Source organism: Schistocerca americana, chromosome 10 (assembly GCF_021461395.2).
Source record: "Schistocerca americana isolate TAMUIC-IGC-003095 chromosome 10, iqSchAmer2.1, whole genome shotgun sequence".
Classification (NCBI taxonomy): Eukaryota; Metazoa; Arthropoda; class Insecta; order Orthoptera; family Acrididae; genus Schistocerca; species Schistocerca americana.
Window position 1 is genome coordinate 60,763,985 of NC_060128.1, and position 22,374 is coordinate 60,786,358.

A 22,374-nucleotide genomic window follows, 5' to 3' on the forward strand; every position below is an offset into this window, starting at 1 on the left:
TCCACAGTGTCAAGAGCATGCACAGAATATCAAATTTCAGGCGCTGCCTCTCACCATGGGTAACGCAGTGGCCGAAGGCCTTCACGTAACGACCGAGAGCAGCGGCGTTTGTGTTGAGTTGTCAGTGCTAGCAGAGAAGCAACACAGCGTGAAATACCTGCAGAGCCGGCCGCTGTGGCCGAGCGGTTCTAGGCGCTCCAGTCTGGAACCGCGCTGCTGCTACGGTCGCAGGTTCTAATCCTGCCTCCGGCATGGGTGTGTTTGGTGTCCTTAGTCTGGGGGACTGATCACCTCAGATGTTAACTCCCATAGAGCTTAGAGCCATAACTGCAGAGATCAATGTTGGATGTGCGACGAATGGCAGTACTGTGAGATTTGACGTTAGTGGGCTATGACATCAGATCACAGATGCGAGGCTCTTTCCTAACATCACGACATCGCTTGCAGCGCCTGTCCTGGGCTCGTGACCACATCGGTTGAACCCTACACGACTGGCAAACCGTGGCCTGGTCAGATGACCCCCGATTTTATTTGGTAAGAGCTGATGGTAGAGATAGAGTGTGGTGCAGACGCCCACAAAGCCATGGACCCAGGACACTGCACAAACTAGTGATAGCTACATAATGGTGCTGGTGTGTTTACATGGAATGAAGTGGGTCCTCTGGTCCATCTGAACCTATAATTAAGCATGAACCTTCTTGGCAGATTAAAACTGTGTGCCAGACTGGGCACTTGCCCGCGAAAGGCAAAGGTGCCGAGTTCGAGTCTTGGTCCGGCACACAGTTTTAATCCGCCAGGAAGATTGATATCAGCGCACACTCCGCTGCAAAGTGAAAATCTCATTCTACAATTAAACAGATTTTGATGTTGAGTCATACAATAATTTTTAAATGAACACGCCACCATTTTATTGTATTGTTATTTTTTTTTTTTAAATGTGTGTGAAATCTTACGGGACTTAACTGCTAAGGTCATCAGTCCCTAAGCTTACACACTACTTAACCTAAACCATCCTAAGGACGAACACACACACATCCATACCCGAGGGAGGACTCGAACCTGCGCCGGGACCAGCCGCCCAGTCCATGACTGCAGCACCTCAGACCGCTCGACTAATCGCACGCGGCTGTTATTTATTTACTTAAGACCCAGGTTTCGGTGTTCTATGCCATTCACTCGAAAATGGCATAAAAAGCCGAAACCTGGGATGTAATTAAATAAAACAATAATACAGTCAAATATCGGTGTGACGATCTGAACCTGTAAATGAATAGAAATGGTTATGTTGGGCTACTTGCAAACAATATTCAGCCATTCCTAGACTTAAGAAGAACGTTCTGGACACTTTGAGAGAATGATTTGGCCACGCAGATCGCCCGACAGGAATCCTATCGGAAGTTTATGGGACTTAAACGAGACGTCAATACGGGCACAAAATCCTCCGGCAGCAATACTTGCCCAATTATGGACGGTTATAGAGGCAGAACGGCTGAATATTTCCAACGACTTCTTGAGTCCATGGCACGTCTAGTTCCTGCACTTACCAACGTGATATCAGGATGTACCACACGACTTTTATCACCTCATTGTGTGATACAGACAATAACACGTGTAATTTACTAAAGGACAATAAAAATTTCAATATAATTAATTGCGGCTTTCGATTCTATCAAGAAATCGTCGAAAGTACCACTATAGTCCACTTTGGAACATTCTGTAGCAGCGAGACGAACGGTTTCCATCGCTGCTCCATAATAGCATTTCGGAGGTAGAACCTTACTGTATCCACGTAGTGCCTTCATGGATGAGAACTTTGCGTTGCATTGTAGTCACATACTTAGCATACTTAGCAAATGAAAGATTTTGATAGAGAAAAAACAATGTATTTACCTTAATAATGTTCAAAAGTCATAATATACAGGGTGTTACAAAAAGGTACGGCCAGATTTTCAGGAAACATTCCTCACACACAAAGAAAGAAAATATGTTATGTGGACATGTGCCCGGAAACGCTTACTTTCCATGTTAGTGCTCATTTTATTACTTCTCTTCAAATCACATTAATCGTGGAATGGAAACACACAGCAACAGAACGTACCAGCGTGACTTCAAACACTTTGTTACAGGAAATGTTCAAAATGTCCTCCGTTAGCGAGGATACATGCATCCACCCTCCGTCGCATGGAAACTTCAAACACTTTGTTACAGGAAATGTTCAAAATGTCCTCCGTTAGCGAGGATACATGCATCCACCCTCCGTCGCATGGAAACTTCAAACACTTTGTTACAGGAAATGTTCAAAATGTCCTCCGTTAGCGAGGATACATGCATCCACCCTCCGTCGCATGGAATCCCTGATGCATTGATGCAGCCCTGGAGAATGGCGTATTGTATCACAGCCGTCCACAATACGAGCACGAAGAGTCTCTACATTTGGTACCGGTGTTGCGTAGACAAGAGCTTTCAATTGCCCCCATAAATGAAAGTCAAGAGGGTTGAGGTCAGGAGAGCGTGGAGGCCACGGAATTGGTCCGCCTCTACCAATCCATCGGTCACCGAATCTGTTATTGAGAAGCGTACGAACACTTCGACTGAAATGCGCAGGAGCTCCATCGTGCATGAACCACATGTTGTGCCGTACTTGTAAAGGCAAAAGTTCTAGCAGCACAGGTAGAGTATCCCGTATTAAATCGTGATAACGTGCTCCATTGAGCGTAGGTGGAAGAACATGGGCCCAATCAAGACATCACCAACAATGCCTGCCCAAACGTTCACAGAAAATCTGTGTTGATGACGTGATTGCACAATTGCGTGCGGATTCTCGTCAGCCCACACATTTTGATTGTGAAAATTTGCAATTTGATCACGTTGGAATGAAGCCTCATCCGCAAAGAGAACATTTGCACTGAAATGAGGATTGACACATTGTCGGATGAACCATTCGCAGAAGTGTACCCGTGGAGGCCAATCAGCTGCTGATAGTGCCTGCACACGCTGTACACGGTACGGAAACAACTGGTTCTCCCGTAGCACTCTCCATACAGTGACGTGGTCAGCGTTACCTTGTACAGCAGCAACTTCTCTGACGCTGACATTAGGGTTATCGTCAACTGCACGAAGAATTGACTCGTCCATTGCAGGTGTCCTCGTTGTTCTAGGTCTGCCCCAGTCGCGAGTCATAGGCTGGAATGTTCCGTGCTCCCTAAGACGCCGATCAATTGCTTCGAACGTCTTCCTGTCGGGACACCTTCGTTCTGGAAATCTGTCTCGATACAAACGTACCGCGCCACGGCTATTGTCCCGTGCTAATCCATCCATCAACGGGGCATCTGCCAACTCCGCATTTGTAAACATTGCACTGACTGCAAAACCACGTTCGTGATGGACACTAACCTGTTGATGCTACGTACTGATGTGCTTGATGCTAGTACTGTAGAGCAATGAGTCGCATGCCAACACAAGCACCGAAGTTAACATTACCTTGCTTCAATTGGGCCAACTGGCGGTGAATCGAGAAAGTACAGTACATACTGACGAAACTAAAATGAGCTCTAACATGGAAATTGAGCGTTTCCGGACACACGTCCACATAACATATTTACTTTCTTTGTGTGTCAGGAATGTTTCCTGAAAGTTTGGCCGTACCTTTTTGTGACACCCTGTATATATATAAACTCATGACATTCGTATTTACAAATTTCCTTTTTCTGGCGGACACTCGTACAGCTCGTCAGCTTATAGCGATCTCCCAAAACTCTTCTCTCTCTCGACATCCACCACTGCTGACGGCTCACCTCCAATTGTCCAACGCTACGCGCTGTTCACATCCAACTGCCCAACACTACAATTCCAACATAAAAACCTAAACAGCTTACTTACAGTTCCAGAGCTCACTGACGTATGCCTGAAAGTGAAACGCTGCGTGTGGTAGTGTCTGTATTTCGAATCGTCCAGCCCCTGCATAGAGTAAATATCTCTGGAGTGAGCATTCACATGCGCAGAACTGATTTTGTGTTGTCAACATGCATTGCCGGCCTGGTCACGTGTTCTCGGGACGTCGTGTGTGTGTCCGTATAGCGCCCTGTATGTTTAGAATGTCACTACATCCCTAGCACAGACGGATTCCTTTCGTAAGTGTCGTGGATTATTTATATACGTTGCGCAGACATTTTAACAGTACCCATTTGATACCGGGAATAAACCAATTAACGTAACTTTTAAGGGCAAGTGATATTGCATTCTGCTTCTTTGCGATGGGTGTCATAGTTCAGATGCACTCGATTTTTGGTAGTTTTCGGTACGATACGGCACTTTATAGTATTACAGAGCCTGACGTACATTTTTGCAGTAATAGTATTGCAAAACGACTTGACAGTACGCTGGTACTTTTGCAAGTGCCCGAAAACCACCGAATTTGCCACACTTTAGCCATTATATCCCTGCTAATTCGTCCTTTTTTCTGCTATTTCTGCGTATTTATGTTCTCGTTTCTGCGACCTAAAGCACAAATTTTTTTACTGGTGTCACTTTGAAGTGTTTGTTTAACACATTTTACGTGCTTGCTCCCAGTTCATTAAATAAATGGTAGACGGAGTAAGAAGGGGGAAAAAAGGCAATCGGAGAATAAATGTACTGTAAAGCAAATACACCATTAAGGGAAGTGCAAAGTGACACAAATGAAAGAGTTTGGAGACATGTTTACTAATATTTTACGCTTCTTAATCAAATGATGAAGTAAATAAATTGAAGGCAAAATACACCAAAGAAGATTAATTTGTACTTTGATTAGCTACACTATTGTGTTTTTTATTTGATTTGTGCAGAAAATGTATTTAATCTGAATGCAGAAATTGGTAGTAGGTGCTGTGGAAAATTAAAAATAGTTGGGATAGCATCTACCTTCAGCCACACACGTCCAAATTTTTCTCTTTCTAAACATTCCTCTTCAAAGTGTTTTGAACATACTTTGGAATATTTTGTGGGGACAAAATTACTCCTCCTCATTTTTGGAGCCACATCTTTACTCGTTGTTCATCCTTCGGGAAATTAAAATATAAATCACACGTAGTCATTGTCCATGGCCTAGACACACTTAGCATAACTTTATGGAAAACAAAAAGGTTTGGACACACATATTATACGAAGACAATTACAGACTCCCACTCTATTGAGTTTATCTGTCTCCCGTCTTTCAAATCCATATACGTAATCGACAATTCACTGATATATGCATGGAGGATAGTATTTGCTGAAGCAACTAACCATTCCCTTTCCTGTTCCACTAGCAAATTTACGAGAGGAAGCGATTGTTTGTAAGCTTTTGCACGAGCCGTAATATCTATTATACAGGGTGATTCAAAAATGCATGTAAATATTTCAAGGGTGTATTTGTGAGGTAAATATAAGACAAAAATGTTCTATACAATTTTTTCCATACTTGGCTTATTACAGAGTTATGAACAAAACAGGATAATACATTCAATACAACGTAAGGTATTTAATTCCCAGAGTTCACAGTTTAATTACAGTGCATTTGGACTAACAACGCAAACTGATAAATAAACGTGACGTAACAAACTGAAACAATTCCTCGCGAACACTGTATTAATTTAGGTCCTGTTGATTGAACTACAGCAATGCACAATAACTAAGGAAAATTGAAGCATTTTACAGACTGTACTGTACTGTACTGTATTTGCACAAATCTTAATGCAATGCATGTTCAAAATGCTGTCCCTGAACTTGCAGACAGACCCGTGCTCGTCGCATCAATGATCTCTGCACATTACACAGTCCGTTCAACTCTCCACGAATAATTTCACAACCACCTTCAATTCTTTGTTGTAGCACTTCTCTGTTCGGTACTGCAGAAGAATACACCAATGTCTTTAGTCGGCCCCATAAATAAAAGTCTAAAGGGTTCAGGTCAGGTGATCTGGCTGGCCAAGCAATTGGTCCTCCGCGACCTATCCATCGATGTGGATACGCAGAATTGAGGTACGCCCTTACGTTGCGGCTGTAATGGGCGGGAGCACCATCGTGCATAAACCACATGGTGGCTCGTGTTGCAAGAGGGACATCCTGTAACAATCCAGGCAATTCTCCCTCCAAAACTTCGCAGTACGCGTGCCCATTCAACCTTGGAGGCAGAACATGAGGTCCGAGTAAGTAATTCCCCACAATACCACACCAAATGTTTATGGAGAATTGATGTTGATATCCACGCACAATTCTCGCGCCAGGATTCTCGACAGCCCACTGGTGCATATTATGCGAATTGATTACACCCGCACGAGTAAACATGGCCTCATCTGTGAATAATATCCGCCGAATGAACATTGGATCATTCAAATGACGCTCTTGTAACCACTGGCAGAATTGCTGACGGCGAGGATAGTCTTCAGGTGTCAATTCGTGCACTTTTTGCAGGTGAAATGGATGCAACTGTTGTCTCCGAAGCAGCCGCCATACAGTAGATTGTGGAAGTCGTACAGCTGCACTAATTTGTCTCGTACTGATAGATGGATCTTGGTCTACCAGGTCCAAAACATGTTCCTCGACGTTCACTGCATGCTCAAGTGGTCGACCTGAATGTGGCCCAGGACGAATGCCATACTCCCGCATACGTCTGTCCACAGATACAAACGTCTGATGACTTGGTAACCGTCTTCCTGGAAACAGCTCACTGTACCTTCGTCTTGCTGCAAGTGCATTTCCATCTGCTGCACCATACACAAGGTGCATATCAGCATACTCACTGTTTGAGTACATCATGTGCACGAAACCTTTAGCCTTTCGACGATGAATGAACGACAGGACGTACTTTTCCGTTACCAACAACATCAGCGCCATCTTCCGTACAGTAGGGGTAAACATCACGTGCAAACAAAAACAAACACTATTCATGCAGTTTCGAATCAACTGTTGGGAGATACGTATGTGAATTACGTACCAGAATATGGCATCCTGCTGCTTGCACTGCCGTCGTTTTGATACGGACATGACTTTCGTATTTAACGATAACTCTGGAATTAAACGTTTATGGAAAAACATTTATAGAACATTTTTGTCTTATATTTACCTCACAAATACACCCTTAAAATATTTACATGCATTTTTGAATCACCCTGTATAGTCCTAAAATCGTAGAAAAATAGGTATACAGAATCAAGCCTTAATTATAATGCGTCTCGAAATTTTTAAGCATAGTACCCGTGAAAAATTACTATCCTTCCTCCACACATTTTTCTTTGCATCCGTAGCAACAACAGTAAATCAGCATCGTTATTACACTATCAACAAACGGTGGAAACACAACAAAGACTCTTGATATTATAAACTTCGAACTCTGAGGAAAGCACACACGCACAGCGAAGTCCCGAAAACAAGTGACAATCCTGGTTTGATGTCGACAACATGCGCAGAACGCAATGTTCACTCCAGAGATACTTACTCTATGGCTCACTCCAGAGATATTTACTCTATGAGTCCCTGCAGTGTGGCTAGCTGTGCGCTCTCGTGGTGCGTCCGCGAGTCTCGGACACGGGCGAAACACGCGAACGGCGATGCCGTCACGGTCTGCAACGCCGCGTGGGAGGCGGGGGCGGCGGGGGACCTCAATCTGCGACGGCCCGGTGCGCGCGTGGCGGATGTTGCCGACAGCGCCAGCCGCCGCTGCCTAGACCTCAACCACAACGGGCTCCTGTGTTTATCGAGCAACAGTACTGCGCAGAGCGTAGCACCGGTACGTTCTCCTCGCCGTTGAGGTCTTCAGCTCAAGGGCTGGTGTGACGCAGCTATCCACCCTATACTTATTGGCCTTTAGATTACAGCCACTGCCAGTCCCGGGACGGAACGCACGCAGTACACATGATGAGGGCAGTGCTCTGAGGTGACAAAAGTCGTGGGACAGCGAATGCACATATACAGGTCTTTAAAGTTAGTACCGCGATTAACTGTTTCTTATTTGCAGCGTTACATTTACACGATCATGATTTCGACCTGAAAGTGGGGGTACAGTCGTATTAAAAATACACCATTAGACACATCTATCTATCTATATCCGAAACCCGCTCCAGCTACTGCCGGGTCTGGGTGCTGACGAGTCCTCTCCACGTGGCTCGGTCCTCCCACCACTTTTCTTCCTCCACTTGCTGCCAGGTCACACTTCTCCTTTCCACAGATATTCTTACCCCCATTTTCCACCGTGTTCTTGAGCGCCCTCTAGGTCTTTACCATCCATCTTTAGTTCTTCCATAATTTTGGCGAGTCTCTGCCCATGAATCCTTTTAACATGCCCATACCATCTCAATTTCTTTTTTTTTTCAATTTTTTCTCTCATACTTTCTTGTTTAAGGTCCTTCCTAATCTCTTCATTCCTTACTCTGTCCATTCTTGTTTTTCCCTTAACTGCTCTGAGAAATATCATTTCCCCTGCTTGCAGTCTGCTCCAGTCCCTTTCTGTCATTATCCATGTTTCTCCACCACAGGTGACATTGTCTAAGGGTCAATATTTCTGGAAAAAGCAGACTGCTTTCTTTTATCACTGAGTATGCCATCTTAGGCACTGAATTCAGCCAAGATGGTATACTCAGTGATAAAAGAAAGCGGTATGCTTTTACCAGAAATATTGACCCTTAGACAATGTGTCTAAGAGTGCATTTTAAACACGACAGTACGCCATCTTAGGCACTGTATAACACTTAATACACTTCATAATGGCACTTTGAAGCCGAAATCATGATCGCGTAAATGTTACACTGCAAATAAAAAACAGTCTAATGGCGGTACTGACTTTAAAGAAATATATTATGACTGTGACCCCAAATTATGAAAAAATTATTTAAAAAATGATTACATACACTACTGGCCATTAAAAATGCTACATCAAGAAGAAATGCAGTTGATAAGCGGGTATTCATTGGGGAAATATGTTATACTAGAACTTACATATGGTTACATTTTCACGCAATTTGGGTGCACAGATCATGAGAAATCAGTACCCAGAACAACAACATCTGGCCCTAATAACGGCCTTGATACGCCTGGGCATTGAGTCGAACAGAGCTTGGATGGCGTGTACAGGTACAGCTGCCCATGCAGCTTCAACACGATACCACAGTTCATCAAGAGTAGTGACTGGCGTATTGTGACGAGCCAGTTGCTCGGCCACCATTCACCAGACGTTTCCAATTGGTGAGACATCTGGACAATGTGGTGGCCAGGGCAGCAGTCGAACATTTTCTGTGTCCAGAAAGGCCCGTACAGGACCTGCAACATGCGGTCTCGCATTATCCTGCTGAAATGTAGGGTTTCGCAGGGATCGAATGAAGGGTAGAGCCACGGGTCGTAACACATCTGAAATGTAACGTCCACTGTTCAAAGAGACGGCAGTGCTAACAAGAGGTGACCGAGACGTGTAACCAATGGCACCCCATACCATCACGCCGGGTGATACGCCAGTATGGCGATGACGATACACCCTTCCAATGGGCGTTCACCGCGATGTCGCCAAACACGGATGCGACCATCATGATGCTGTAAACGGAACCTGGATTCATCCGAAAAAATAGCGTTTTGCCATTCGTGCACCCAGGTTCGTCGTCGAGCAGACCATGACAGGTGCTCCTATCTGTGATGCAGCATCAAGGGTAACTCCAGCCACGGTCACCGAGCTGATAGTCCGTGCTGCTGCGAACGTCGTCGAACTGTTCGTGCAGATGGTTGTTGTCTTGCAAACGTGCCCATCTGTTGACTCAGGGATCGAGACGAGGCTTCACGATTCGTTACAGCTGTGCGGATAAGATGCCTGTCGTCTCGACTGCTAGTGATACGAGGCCGTTGGGATCCAGACAGGCGTTCCGTATTACCCTCCTGAACCCACCCATTCGATATTCTGCTAACAGTCATTGGATCTCGACCAACGCGAGCAGCAATGTCGCGATACGATAAACCGCAATCGGGATAGGCTACAATCAGACCTTTATCAAAGTCGGAAACGTGGTGGTACGCATTTCTCCTCCTTACACGAGGCATCACAAGAACGTTTCGCCGGCCGGTGTGGGCGTGCGGTTAAAGGCGCTTCAGTCTGGAACCGCGTGACCGCTACGGTCGCAGGTTCGAATCCTGCCTCGGGCATGGATGTGTGTGATGTCTTTAGGTTAGTTAGGTTTAAATAGTTCTAAGTTCTAGGCGACTGATGACCTCAGAAGTTAAGTCGCATAGTGCTCAGAGCCATTTTAGCCAAGAACGTTTCACCAGGCAACGCCGGTCAACTGCTGTTTGTGTATGAGAAATCGGTTGGAAACTTTCGTGATGACAGCACGTTGTAGGTGTCGCCACCGGCGCCAACCTTGTGTGAATGCTCTGAAAAGCTACTTTATTTGCATATCACAGCATCTTCTTCCTGTCGGTTAAATTTCGCGTGTATAGAAGGCATCTTCATGGTGTAGCAATTTTAATGGCCAGTAGTGTATTTATTGTATGGCTGCCAGTTTCGGTGCTTCAGTACGCCATCTTCACTCCTTAAGTGACGCTGAGGCCTGAAGATGATGTACTGAAGCGCCGAAACTAGTAGCCGTACAATAAATAACACCGAAAGGACGGTTGTAGATGTTCCACTTTATTATATAAGTGAGCGGTCGGAGTATTTCAATGTTCCAATCAGAAAGATGGGGATACCAAAAGCCACTGGCGGAGGACGACACGGCTGACGGGTGGCTTCGAACGATCCTATGGTCTCGACAGTGTTCAGTTTTTAAGTTCCGTTAACTGATTTAGAGATGCGCTGAAGAAAATGGAAATATTATCGGTACAGAAAATTTCACCTCTGATACTGTGGAGAACAAGAAAAGCTTCCTGTAAATGTGGAAAAATGAGAGTTAAGCAGATTAGGTTGGAACATAATCTTATAATGTTAGAAGTCACCTTGCACCTGTGGAGCCTGGTGTCAAGAACACAGTACATGCTCATTGGAACAGTGGTTCCAGGTTATGTTAGCGAACGAGTGTAGGTCGCGGTCGCGGTAGTATGACATACACATAAAACGGCAGTACATTGGCGGAGCCAGTTGTGTTAAGGAATTCATGTGAATATGGCCGCTCGACAGGATTTAACAGACTGAACACGGAATGGTAGTTGAAACTAGATGCACGGGTCATTCTTTTACGGAAATCGTTACGGAATTCAGTATTCTGAGATCCACGGTGTCAAGTGTGTGACGACAATACCAAATGTCAGGCATTACCTCTCACCACGGACAACGCAGTGGCTGACGGACTTCACTTAACAGCCGAGAGCAGCGGCGTTTGCAAAGAGTCGTTAGTGCTAACAGACAAGCAACACGGCCCGAAATGAACACAGAATTCAATGTGGGACGTACGACGAACGTATCCGTCAGGACAGTACAGCGAAATGTGGCGTTAATGGTTCTGAGGCAGCAGGCGACGTATGCGAGTGCCTTTGCTAACAGCACGTCATCGTCTGCATCGCCTCTGATGCCCTCGCGATTTTTCATTGGCAGGACGCTTTGAAAATGTGACACATGTACTAAAGAGACTACGTTCGTCCGCTTCAGAATACTGTTGCGCGATGTGGGATCCTTACCAGATAGAACTGACGGAGTGTATCGAGAAAGTTCAAAGAAGGGCAGCACGTTTTGTATGGGGTGTTCAAAAAACCCCTCCGCAGTGCCGTATGATTGTTAGCCGCGCGTGCCGTGATTGTTCGCCTGCCTGGGTTACTTCCCTTCAAGTGGACTCTCCCAACATTCCACTGTTTCGTTTGTCTTAGCCAGCGTCAGTAGTGTCGTTGGTGTGTGTCGTTCGTGGTGACGTAAACGTCTTAGTTCTTTTGTTCGTTTGTTTCGTTTTTGTCACTTAAAATGCTGACCATTGAAGAACGTGTGTTTTTAGTGGAACAAGTGTTCAAAACTGGAGGTAAATACACAGTTTCAGTTCGTCAAAGGTTTAATTCAGTTTTTCCGGAGACAACACTCCCACATGGCGATACTGTGCGAGATTTGATTAACAAATTTCGAAGTACGGGTTCAGTGACAGATGCACCGAGAAGTGGTCGTCCCAGCGTTTTGTCTGAGGATGAACTACTCGATATTTCCGATAAAATGTCCACGAGTCTGAACAAGTCAGTAAGAAAACTCGCCCAGGAAATCGATGTTAGTGTCGGAACGGCCCCCACACAGCTGCAAGGAAAAAATTGGAACTTTTGCCATTCAAAGTGACAGTCGTGCGAGAACTGAAAAATCCTGGTCATGGCAAGAGACAGCATTATTGTCAATGGTTCAAAATTTTCGTTCAACAAATTGGAAGGGATATTCTTAATGAAACGTTTTTGACTGAAGAGGCGTGGTTTCATTTATCCAGGTACACGAACTCGTAAAATTCTCGTATGTGGAGTACTGCGAAACAATTGTGTATTCATGAGGAACCATTTCATTTTGTGAAAATAGGAGTTTGGATTGCAATTTCTAGACATCAGATTGTGGGTCCCGCATTTTTCAACGAAACAATAAACGCACAACGATACTGCAGTGATATTCTGTACCCATTCATAGGAGAACTTAGGCCAAGTGAAATACTGAACGGTTATTTTCAACAAGATGGTGCAACCGCGCATACAGCTCGCGTTTCAATGTCACAGCTTGCTGATGTTTTTGGTGACCGCATAATTTCACAGGGACTTTGGCCTCCACGATCGCCTGACCTAACACCACCTGACTTTTTCTTCTGGGGTGCAGCGAAAGCAACTGTCTATAAAAACCGTCCACAATCCATCGATGAATTGAAAACTGTAATATGTTACAACTTGTGTTTAGAAACATGATAAGACGAATTGAATTGTGTATTCGACAACATGGGGGACACTTTCAACATTTAATGTGAAAATTTGTAAGTAAAAATGAATATTCAATAAACTAATAACTTGTATTTCACCGAGTTTCATTTCGGTATATTCACTGCGGCGTACGGCACGCGCGGCTAACAATCATACGGCACTGCGGAGAGACTTTATGATCATCCCGTATTATTGCGAAGTAAAGGAGAGAATTTCACTGAAATGATACAGAATTTGGGGTGGATATCGTTAAGACAAAGGCGTTTTTCGCTGCAACGCAATCTTCTCACGAAATTTCGACCACCAGCTTTCCCCTCCGCATGCGAAAATATTTTGTTGAGGCCGACATACATAGGGAGAAACGATCGGCATAATAAAAGAAGGGAAATCAAAGCTCGCAGCGAAAGTTATAGATATTCGATTTTTTACGTGCGCTGTACGAGATTGGAATAATAGACAATTATTGGGAAGGTGGTTCGATGAACCCTCTGCCAAGCACTTAAATGTGATTACTTTTGAATACATTGTGGGAGTAAACAGTGATCAAAGTGTTACAAATATTTATTATGAAAAACAGTCTTTATCACAATTTACTTATTACGGTGACCGGTTTCGACCACTACTGTGGTCATCTTCAGACATACAAGTAGTATACAAAGCTTTAATTAGAGGGCTACATACGTTAAAGAAAATACATAAAGTTATAAAGCTATAAAACGATGAATTACCAATGAGTAAGGACCTCCTCCTGCTGGAGAATCACTACTGGAGAAAGCAGTGCACGCCTTACTATATATAATGGAGGCTCCGCCCACTTCTCACGGAATGATGTCATTAATAACCAATGGGTTATAGATCGAATAACAATGTAAAATTTCTTAGTTAAAAGAACATTGTCAAGAAAGGAAAATAAACACACACTAAACTTAGCGTATTTAACAGCTATTGTCAATTAAAACGCGTTAAAAATATTTAAACGTGTAGGATAAATGAACTTCGTTTTGACAGTACATGGGTTGCCCTCTCAAGGCCTGTTAGTGAACCACTGGTTGCCCTGGTGAAGTTGGACGCCGTTCCAAAGATGAGGCAGCAGGCTTTTGACAGTACATGGGTTGCCCTCTCATGGCCTGTTAGTGAACCACTGGTTGTCCTGGTGAAGTTGGACGCCGTTCCAAAGATCAGGCAGCAGGCTTTTGACAGTACATGGGTTGCCCTCTCAAGGCCTGTTAGTGAACCACTGGTTGTCCTGGTGAAGCTGGACGCCGTTCCAAAGATGAGGCAGCAGGCTTCTTTCCACTGAAGTTGTTGTAAAGTCGATAGGCAAACTAGTGGTTGCCATGGTGATGACCTGCTGCCACATCTTTGGAACGGCCTCCAACTTAACCATGGCAACAAGTGGCTCCGAATGGTTCACTAACAGGCCTTGAGAGGGCAACCTATATGCTATCAAAACGAAGTTCATTTATCCTACATGTTTAAATATTTTTAACGCTTTTTAATTGACAATAGCTATTAAATTCGCTTAGTGTGTTTTTATTTTCCTTTCTTGAAAATGTTCTTTTAACTAAGAACGCCAGTGCAAAGATTTGGCAGCAAGCTTCTTTCTAACGAAGCTGATGCGAAAGTGGAATGGCAAAGACTTTCACGTCAGACGATGTACTATTGAGCAGCAACATGTCTTTATTGAAACGATTTTCAGTGAGTAGGCTGCAATAATAGTTAACTGACATGTATAGTACAACCTGCACAGATACGATTTACTGACGTAATAAGAGACTCCCATTCACATACACTATTCGTCATTAAAATTGCTACACCACGAAGACGACGCGCTACACACGCAAAAATTAACTGACAGGAAGAAGATGCTGTGATATGCAAATGATTAGCTTTTCAGAGCATTCACACAAGGTTGGCACCGGTGGCGACACCTACAACGCGCTGACATGACGAAAGTTTCCAACGATTTGTCATACACAAACAGCAGTTGACCAGCGTTTCCTGGTGGAACGTTGCTGTGATGCCTCGTGTAAGGAGGAGAAATGCGTACCATCACGTTTCCGACTTTGATGAAGGTCGGATTGTAGCCTATCGCGATTGCGATTTATCGTATCCCGACATAGCTGCTCGCGTTGGTCGAGATGCAATGACTGTTAGAAGAATATGGAATCGGTGGGTTCAGGAGGGTAATACGGAACGCCGTGCTGGATCCCAACGGCCTCGTATCACTAGCAGTCGAGATGACAGGCATCTTATCCGCACGGCTGTAACGGATCGTGCAGCCACGTCTCGATCCCTGAGTCAACAGATGGGGACGTTTGCAAGACAACAACCATCTACACGAACAGTTCGACGAAGTTTGCAGCAGCATGGACTATCAGCTCGGAGACCATGGCTGCGGTTACCCTTGACGCTGCGTCACAGAAAGGAGCGCCTGCGATGGTGTACTCGACAACGAACCTGCGTGCACGAATGGCAAAGCGTCAATTTTTCGGATGAATACAGGTTCTGTCTACAGCATAACGATGGTCGCATCCGTGTTTAGCGACATCGCGGTCAACGCACATTGGAAGCGTGTATTCGTCATCGCCATACAGGCGTATCACCCGGTGTGATGGTATGGGGTGCCATTGGTTACACGTCTCGGTGACCTCTTGTTCGCATTGACGGCACTTTGAACGGTGGATGTTATATTTCTGATGTGTTACGACCCGTGGCTCTACCCTTCATTCGATCCCTGCGAAACCCTACATTTCCGCAGGATAATGCACGACCGCATGTCGCAGGTCCTGTACGGGCCTATCTGGATACAGAAAATGTTCGACTGCTGCCCCGGCCAGCACATTCTCCAGATCTCTCACCATTTGGAAACGTCTGGTCAATGGCGGTCGAGCAACTGGCTCGTCACAATACGCCAGTCACTATTCTTGATGAACTTTGGTATCGTGTTGAAGCTGCATGGGCAGCTGTACCTGTACACGCCATCCAAGGTCTGTTTGACTCAATGCCCAGGCGTATCAAGGCCGTTATTACGGCCAGAGGTGGTTGTTCTCGGTACTGATTTCTCAGGATCTATGCACCCAAATTGCGTGAAAATGTAATCACTTGTCAGTTCTAGTATAATATATTTGTCCAATGAATACCCATTGATCATCTGCATTTCTTCTTGGTGTAGCGATTTTAATAGTCAGTAGTGTATATTACATAATAAATCTTAAAGACCAATACTAAAATTAAAAAAAATAAAAAAATCGAGAGGGCACAGTAGTTGTGCATATTATGAAATATTGTCTATGAAGTTCATATGTAGAGTCCAATTTTTTTTTTACATGTGACAATTTTTTAGAAGGCTTTGCTATGTCTTAAGTTGCATGCCAGTCTTAGAAACAAATAAAAATAATGAAAATGGAAGGAATTTAATATTGTAATACTATGCGCCGTAATGTTAAAAATGAAGGGATGTGCATTAGCAATATGCAGTTAAAGCATATAAGCAAACATTCTAAAAACAGATAGTCAGTCATAAAATAACGTAGATGTAGATGTGATCACATCGGTTGGACTCTACACGACTGGAGAACTGTGGCCTAGGCAGGTGAATACCTATGTCGGTTGGTAAGAGTTGGTGGTAAGGTTTGAGTTTGGCGCAGATCCCACGAAACTATGGACCCAAATTGTTGTCAAGACAGTGTGCAATCTGGTGGTGGCTCCATAATGGTGCGGATGTGTTTACACAGAACAGACTGGCTCTTCTGGTTCAACTAAACCGACTAGGAATGGTTATGTTTGGCTTTTTGGGGTCTGAAGCGCCTAGAATCGCTCGACGCAAAAACAACTAGAGTCATACGCGCCCTTGTCAGAACTGTAGAAATACTTAGTGTTCTGCCATACGGCAGGTCTTGTCATGGGGGAAGCCTCGTCAGAGAGGTCCATCACATGAGCATCTAGGGAAGTGATTCCAGTGGTGGTTTCCCGTTGCGTTCCAGTGATGAGGATAAAATGCTAATGAGGACAACACAACACCCAGTCCCTGAGCCCCTTGGCGGAACAGACCGGCGCACTGACCACTCAGCTATCGGGGCAGACAGAAGTGTTGAAGACAAAGAGAGGAGTTAAAAACGACTACACGTCAAAACCAACCGAGGGAAGAGAAGACATCTGAAAACAGGGACGTGGAGAAAGATCTATAACATATGCCATACAAAAACGGAGGTCCAGAACTAAAAATTAAATTACCCTTGCCATAATGCTACGACGGATAAGAAGTAAGACTCGGTCGACAGCCGGCTCATCGTTCGCTAACACAGACGTTATGCACTAATATATATATGTATGCAAGTCAGGGATGTGATAGGGAATATAATTGGAAGGAAAATGTGTAGTAGACAGGGGCTCAAAAATGCATACCTTAATTGCTGTGAGCACTCATTCACTAGAAGAGTTGTGTTTCCTATTAGCGAAGATGAACAAGGGCTCATAGCTCTTCACGTCTGCACTTCTGAGGCCATGTGGACTCTACATATTTTCCTTGTTTTGCTCCATAGGACCAACTCTCAAAATATGAAAAGCAAAGAGCTTACAGCAGAAGAGATTTGTTTCATAGTATTGAAGACGAGGATGTGTTCATAGGTATCGATTTTAGAGCCCATGTTTAGTAGACATGTTTTGCGCTGAATGATTGTACCTGTCCTCTCCCCAAATTCTGTGACCTCTCGTCCCGGGAATATATATATACACGGTTATACTTCATAGCATTACAAAGTCATGTACTCGCTCTATTTTTTATGCGGAATGCTTCTATTTGTACCGGACAACAAATTCCATAGTCCAATGGGGAGGGTGAATCGAGCCTCTGAGTGTATAGAGATGGCGGATTTAAAGATGACGTCATAGGAGCCGGTGGCAAGATGTGAAAGATTCCAGAATGAGATTTTCAGTCTGCAGCGGAGTGTGCGCTGATATGAAACTTCCTGGCAGATTAAAACTGTGTGCCGGACCGAGACACGAACTCGGAACCTTTGCCTTTCGCGGGCAAGTGCTCTACCAACTGAGCTACCCAAGCACGACTCACACCCCCTCCTCACAGCTTTAATTCCGCCAGTACCTCGTCTCCTACCTTCCAAACTTGACAGAAGCTCTCCTTTCTTCCAGGAGTGCTAGTTCTCCAAGGTTCGCTGGAAAGCTTCTGTGAAGTTTGGAAGGGTGGAGACGAGGTACTGGAAGAAGTATAGCTGTGAGGATGGTGCGTGAGTCGTGCTTGGGTAGCTCAGTTGGTAGAGCACTTGCACGCGAAAGGCAAAGGTCCCGAGTTCGAGTCTCGGTCCGGCACACGAATCTGCCAGGAAGTTTCGTAGTAATTTTTTGTTTACTTTTGTAGTACTGCAGTTTTACGTTGAGGACGCTTGCTCTGATTATTTGTTGTTATATCTTTGCAATTTTCAAGCTGGCAGGTTAGCTTCGTTATCGCTATCGTGCTGTTAATCATGGCTGCTCCGATGTCTATTTGCACCAAACAAGAGCAATGTTCAGTGATCCATGTTTTTCGGTCGGAAGGCGTATCAGGGGCCGAAATTCATCGAATACTATCGATCTTCCAGGTAGCTTTTCGTCGAGATACAGCCTAACAAGTGGTAGTGCTCTGGGGGACCACTCTTCCGTCTCCATACAAGTCTCGGATGGCAGGTAAAATGGATGTCTGAAGCTTCTGAAGGTACACCTCACTGGTAATTGTGCCGGTGGAAGATGGATAGGCCGTAGAGGTGCTGTGGAGTATCCACCACGTTCCCCAGACCCAACTCCTGTGGACTTTTACGTGTGGGGAACACTAAAGGACGTCGTTTATCGACAAAAGCCACGCACATTGGATGAACTTCGAGAATCCATTGTACATTCATGTGCAGATATCCAACTGAACACGTTGCAGTCAGTAGTTTGTGCTGCAGTTTGGCAGCATCGTTTGTGTGTGGATGTTAATGGTGACCATTTCGAACACCTATAGTGAAATATTTAAGTTGGACTTTAAGGTACACTTTCAGCAAAAATGAGCCTGCGGCTCGTGCTCTTGCGGTAGCATTCTCGCTTCCCGCGCACAGGGTCCCGGGTTGGATTCCCGGCGGGGTCAGGGATTTTCTGCCTCGAGATGACTGATAAGCTTATCTGGGCGTGGCAGGAAGTAAGCCCGCTCAGTAGCGCAATGGCGGCACCGGAAGCAGACTTTTCCAGCGGATCGCGCTAAGTTAAGACTCTAGCGCGATCCTCTGCGGCCTAGCGGCGGCCGAGCGAAACTCGATCAAGGTCACACATGTTCGACAGGGTTATGGAATAACAGCACACAGCCATGCCGAGCGAAACTCGTTCAAGGTCACCCGTGTTCGACAGCGTTATGGAATAACAGCACACAGCCATGTGTGCTGTTATTCCATAACGCTGTCGAACACGGGTGACCTTGAACGAGTCTCGCTCAGCCGCCGCTAGGCCGCGGAGGATCGCGCTAGAGTTTTAGCGCTATCCGCTGGAAAAGTCTGCTTCCGGTGCCGCCATTGCGCTACTTTCATCATCATTTCATCCTCATTCACTCGCAAGTCGCCGTAGTGGCGTTAAAGAGCTTCTGGAGCGGCGACCGAACCGCCCCGGGAGAGGTCTGCCGGCCACCAATGCCATACACTCATTATTACCAAAAATGAGACAACTCCATCAATTGGTTTGCAACTTATGGACTTTTAAACAGTGGATACAGCTTTTTGGACCCCTCTGTATATATGGTTATTCTTCTTAGCGTCACAAAGTCATGTAGTCGCTCTATTTTTTATGCAGGATGACTCTACCTGTACTGGACCAAAAATTCCACTTTTTAGTCAAACGGGGAGGGTGGAGACTCGAGAATTGAGTCTCTGAGTGTATAGAGATGGCGGGTTTTGAGGTGACGTCATAGGACCCGGTGGCGAGATGTGTCAGATTGTTTATATACATGAGGAACGAGAGTGGTCCTAACCCATTTCTCTTGGGCATTGCAGACGATATCCTTACGAACTGTGCTGATACGAGACACGTGTGAGCTACCACAGCGAGTCGTGTAGATTAGAGACGGGCTGGGCGGCCTACCTGAAGATGGCCATGAAGGCGGTGACCCAGCCGCCGGTGAGGGCGGGCGGCAGCGCCTCGGCGAGCGCGGCGGCCTCGACGGGCCAGGCCCGGCAGTAGACGCACAGCATCAGCAGCAGGGCGCCCGTCAGCTCGCCGAACACCGGCGTCAGCATCAGCGGCTTCCGCCGGCCGTGCCGGTCCGACCACGCGCCCAGGAACAGCAGCGCCGCCGCGGGCAGCGACGCCTGCAGCACGGCGCGCCACGCCAGCACCGCCGTCACCAGCTGCTGCACCGCCGCCTCCTGCACAGCGACGGCGGAGCGCGGGTCAGCTGCCAGCACGGTGGCCGCAAGTCCATAGCAGCGCTTACAGCACACACACACAGAATGGTCCAGAGGGCACACACGGCACTGAATTACATTGCTCTGCCACTGTGACAGCCAGATGCTGCATTGCTGCCTCCTGCACAGCGACGGCGGAGCGCGGGTCAGCTGCCAGTACGATGTCTGCAGATCCATAGCAGCGCTTACAGCACACACACACACACACACACACACACACACACACACAGAGAATGGTCCAGAGGGCACACACGGCACTGAATTACATTGCTCTGGCACTGTGACAGCCAGATGCTGCATTGCTGCCTCCTGCACAGCGCCGGGGGAGCGCGGGTCAGCTGCCAGTACGATGCCTAGAAGTCCATAGCAGCGCTTACAGCACACACACACAGAATGGTCCAGAGGGCACACACGGCACTGAATTACATTGCTCTGGCACTGTCAGCTAATGCACTGCCGCCTCCTACACCGTACCACAGGCCATGGGCTAGTACTACCACGATAAGCATACAGCAATGTTTCCAACACACAGATGAAATGGTCCCTATGGGTCCAACTCAGTGCCCATCTAAGCCATTGTACTGCATCTACATCTACATATACATCTACGAGGGTCACTCCAAAAGAAATGCGCACTTACGGTATATTGATAATTTTTACTTATGGACCGTCTGACAGCAACTGAATAAAATACAATTTTAGTGCCATACGCGTTTCGTCTTTATTTTCTGCAAGGCATCATTAGTGGCAGGTTGCGTGGACAATGTCTTACATATTACCTCAAGTTGCATTTTTGGTGTAGTTCTTCTTCTTATGAACGACAATTTCCGGTTTTTTTCCACATTCCACAGCACTATCCACTGAACGCTTGTTTTAATGTTTTCAGTTGCTGTCAGACGGTCCATAACTAAAAATTGTCAATATACCGTTATATTACACGCAACTGAGGAAGATAGGACTACAAAAGTTGAAGATGTAAACGCACACTATTTTTCTAAAAATACAGCTTTCATTCTTATAAGGACCACAAACATAAGATACGTGAAATTAGGCCTCATATGGAAGCATATTGCTAGTAGTTTTTCGCTTCCTCTGTTTGCGAGTGGAACAGGATAAGAAATAAGTAGTACAGGGTACCCTCTGCCACACACCACACGGTGGCTTGCGGAATACCTATGTATGAGGGTCACTCCGAAAGAAATGCACACTACTTTTTTTAAATACACCTTTTAATCTACATGTGTGAAGTTTTACAGTGTGTAGATACATCCTTCCCGCTTGTTTTCAAACTTAGTTCAACCTGTTCTTGTGAGTGGCGCAATCACAGCATGTCTTCAAGATGGCTGCTACACTTGACGTTCGTCAGCAGCAACGTGCTGTCATAGAATTCCTATGCTGTGAAAACGAGACAGTGGGAAACATCCACAAGAGGTTGAAAAAGGTGTACGGAGATGCTGCTGTCGATTGCAGTACAGTTAGTCGGTGGGCAAGCGGGTTACGTGATCAAAGTGGGCACCGCAAAATTAAGGATTGTCCTCGCAGCGGCAGGCCTCGTACTGCACACACTCCAGACAGTGTGCAGAGAGTTAACGAATTGGTGACTGCTGACAGACGCATCACAGTGAACGAATTGCCACGCTACTTCGGGATAGGGGAAGGAAGTGTTCGCAGAATACTGAAAGTGTTGGCGTTAAAAAAGATTTGTGCCAGGTGGGTTCCCAGGATTTTGATAGTGGCTCACAAAGAAACAAGAAAAACGGTATGCAGCGAACTTTTGGAACAGAACGAGAATGGTGGAGATGAATTTCTTGGAAGAGTTGTGATAGGTGATGAAACATGGTTCCACCACTTTTCACCAGAGACGAAGAGGCAATCAATGGAGTGGCATCATGCAAATTTATCTAAGAAAAAAAATCAAAACCACACCTTCTGCTGGAAAAGTTATGGCTATGATGTTTTTCTATTCCTAAGGACTCTTGCTTGTGGGCATCGTGCCAAGTGGAACCACCAAAAATTCTGTTGCATATGTGACGACACTGAAGAAACTTCAAGTTCGACTGAGTTGTCTTCGACCACAACGGCAAAAGCAGGATTTTTT

General features: G+C 45.6%; 1 protein-coding gene across 1 annotated transcript in view; it reads right to left on the minus strand.

Annotated features, from left to right (window-relative positions):
- LOC124552637 (solute carrier family 46 member 3-like) overlaps positions 1-20,123 on the minus strand; it is a 362,034-nt gene extending 341,911 nt beyond the window's left edge. The window contains exon 1 of the mRNA XM_047126966.1: positions 19,954-20,123. Within this exon, the coding sequence (XP_046982922.1) occupies positions 19,954-20,108 (155 nt within the window). The 5' untranslated portion in view covers positions 20,109-20,123. The remainder of the gene's footprint in view (positions 1-19,953) is intronic.
- Positions 20,124-22,374: the final 2,251 nt, after the last annotated feature.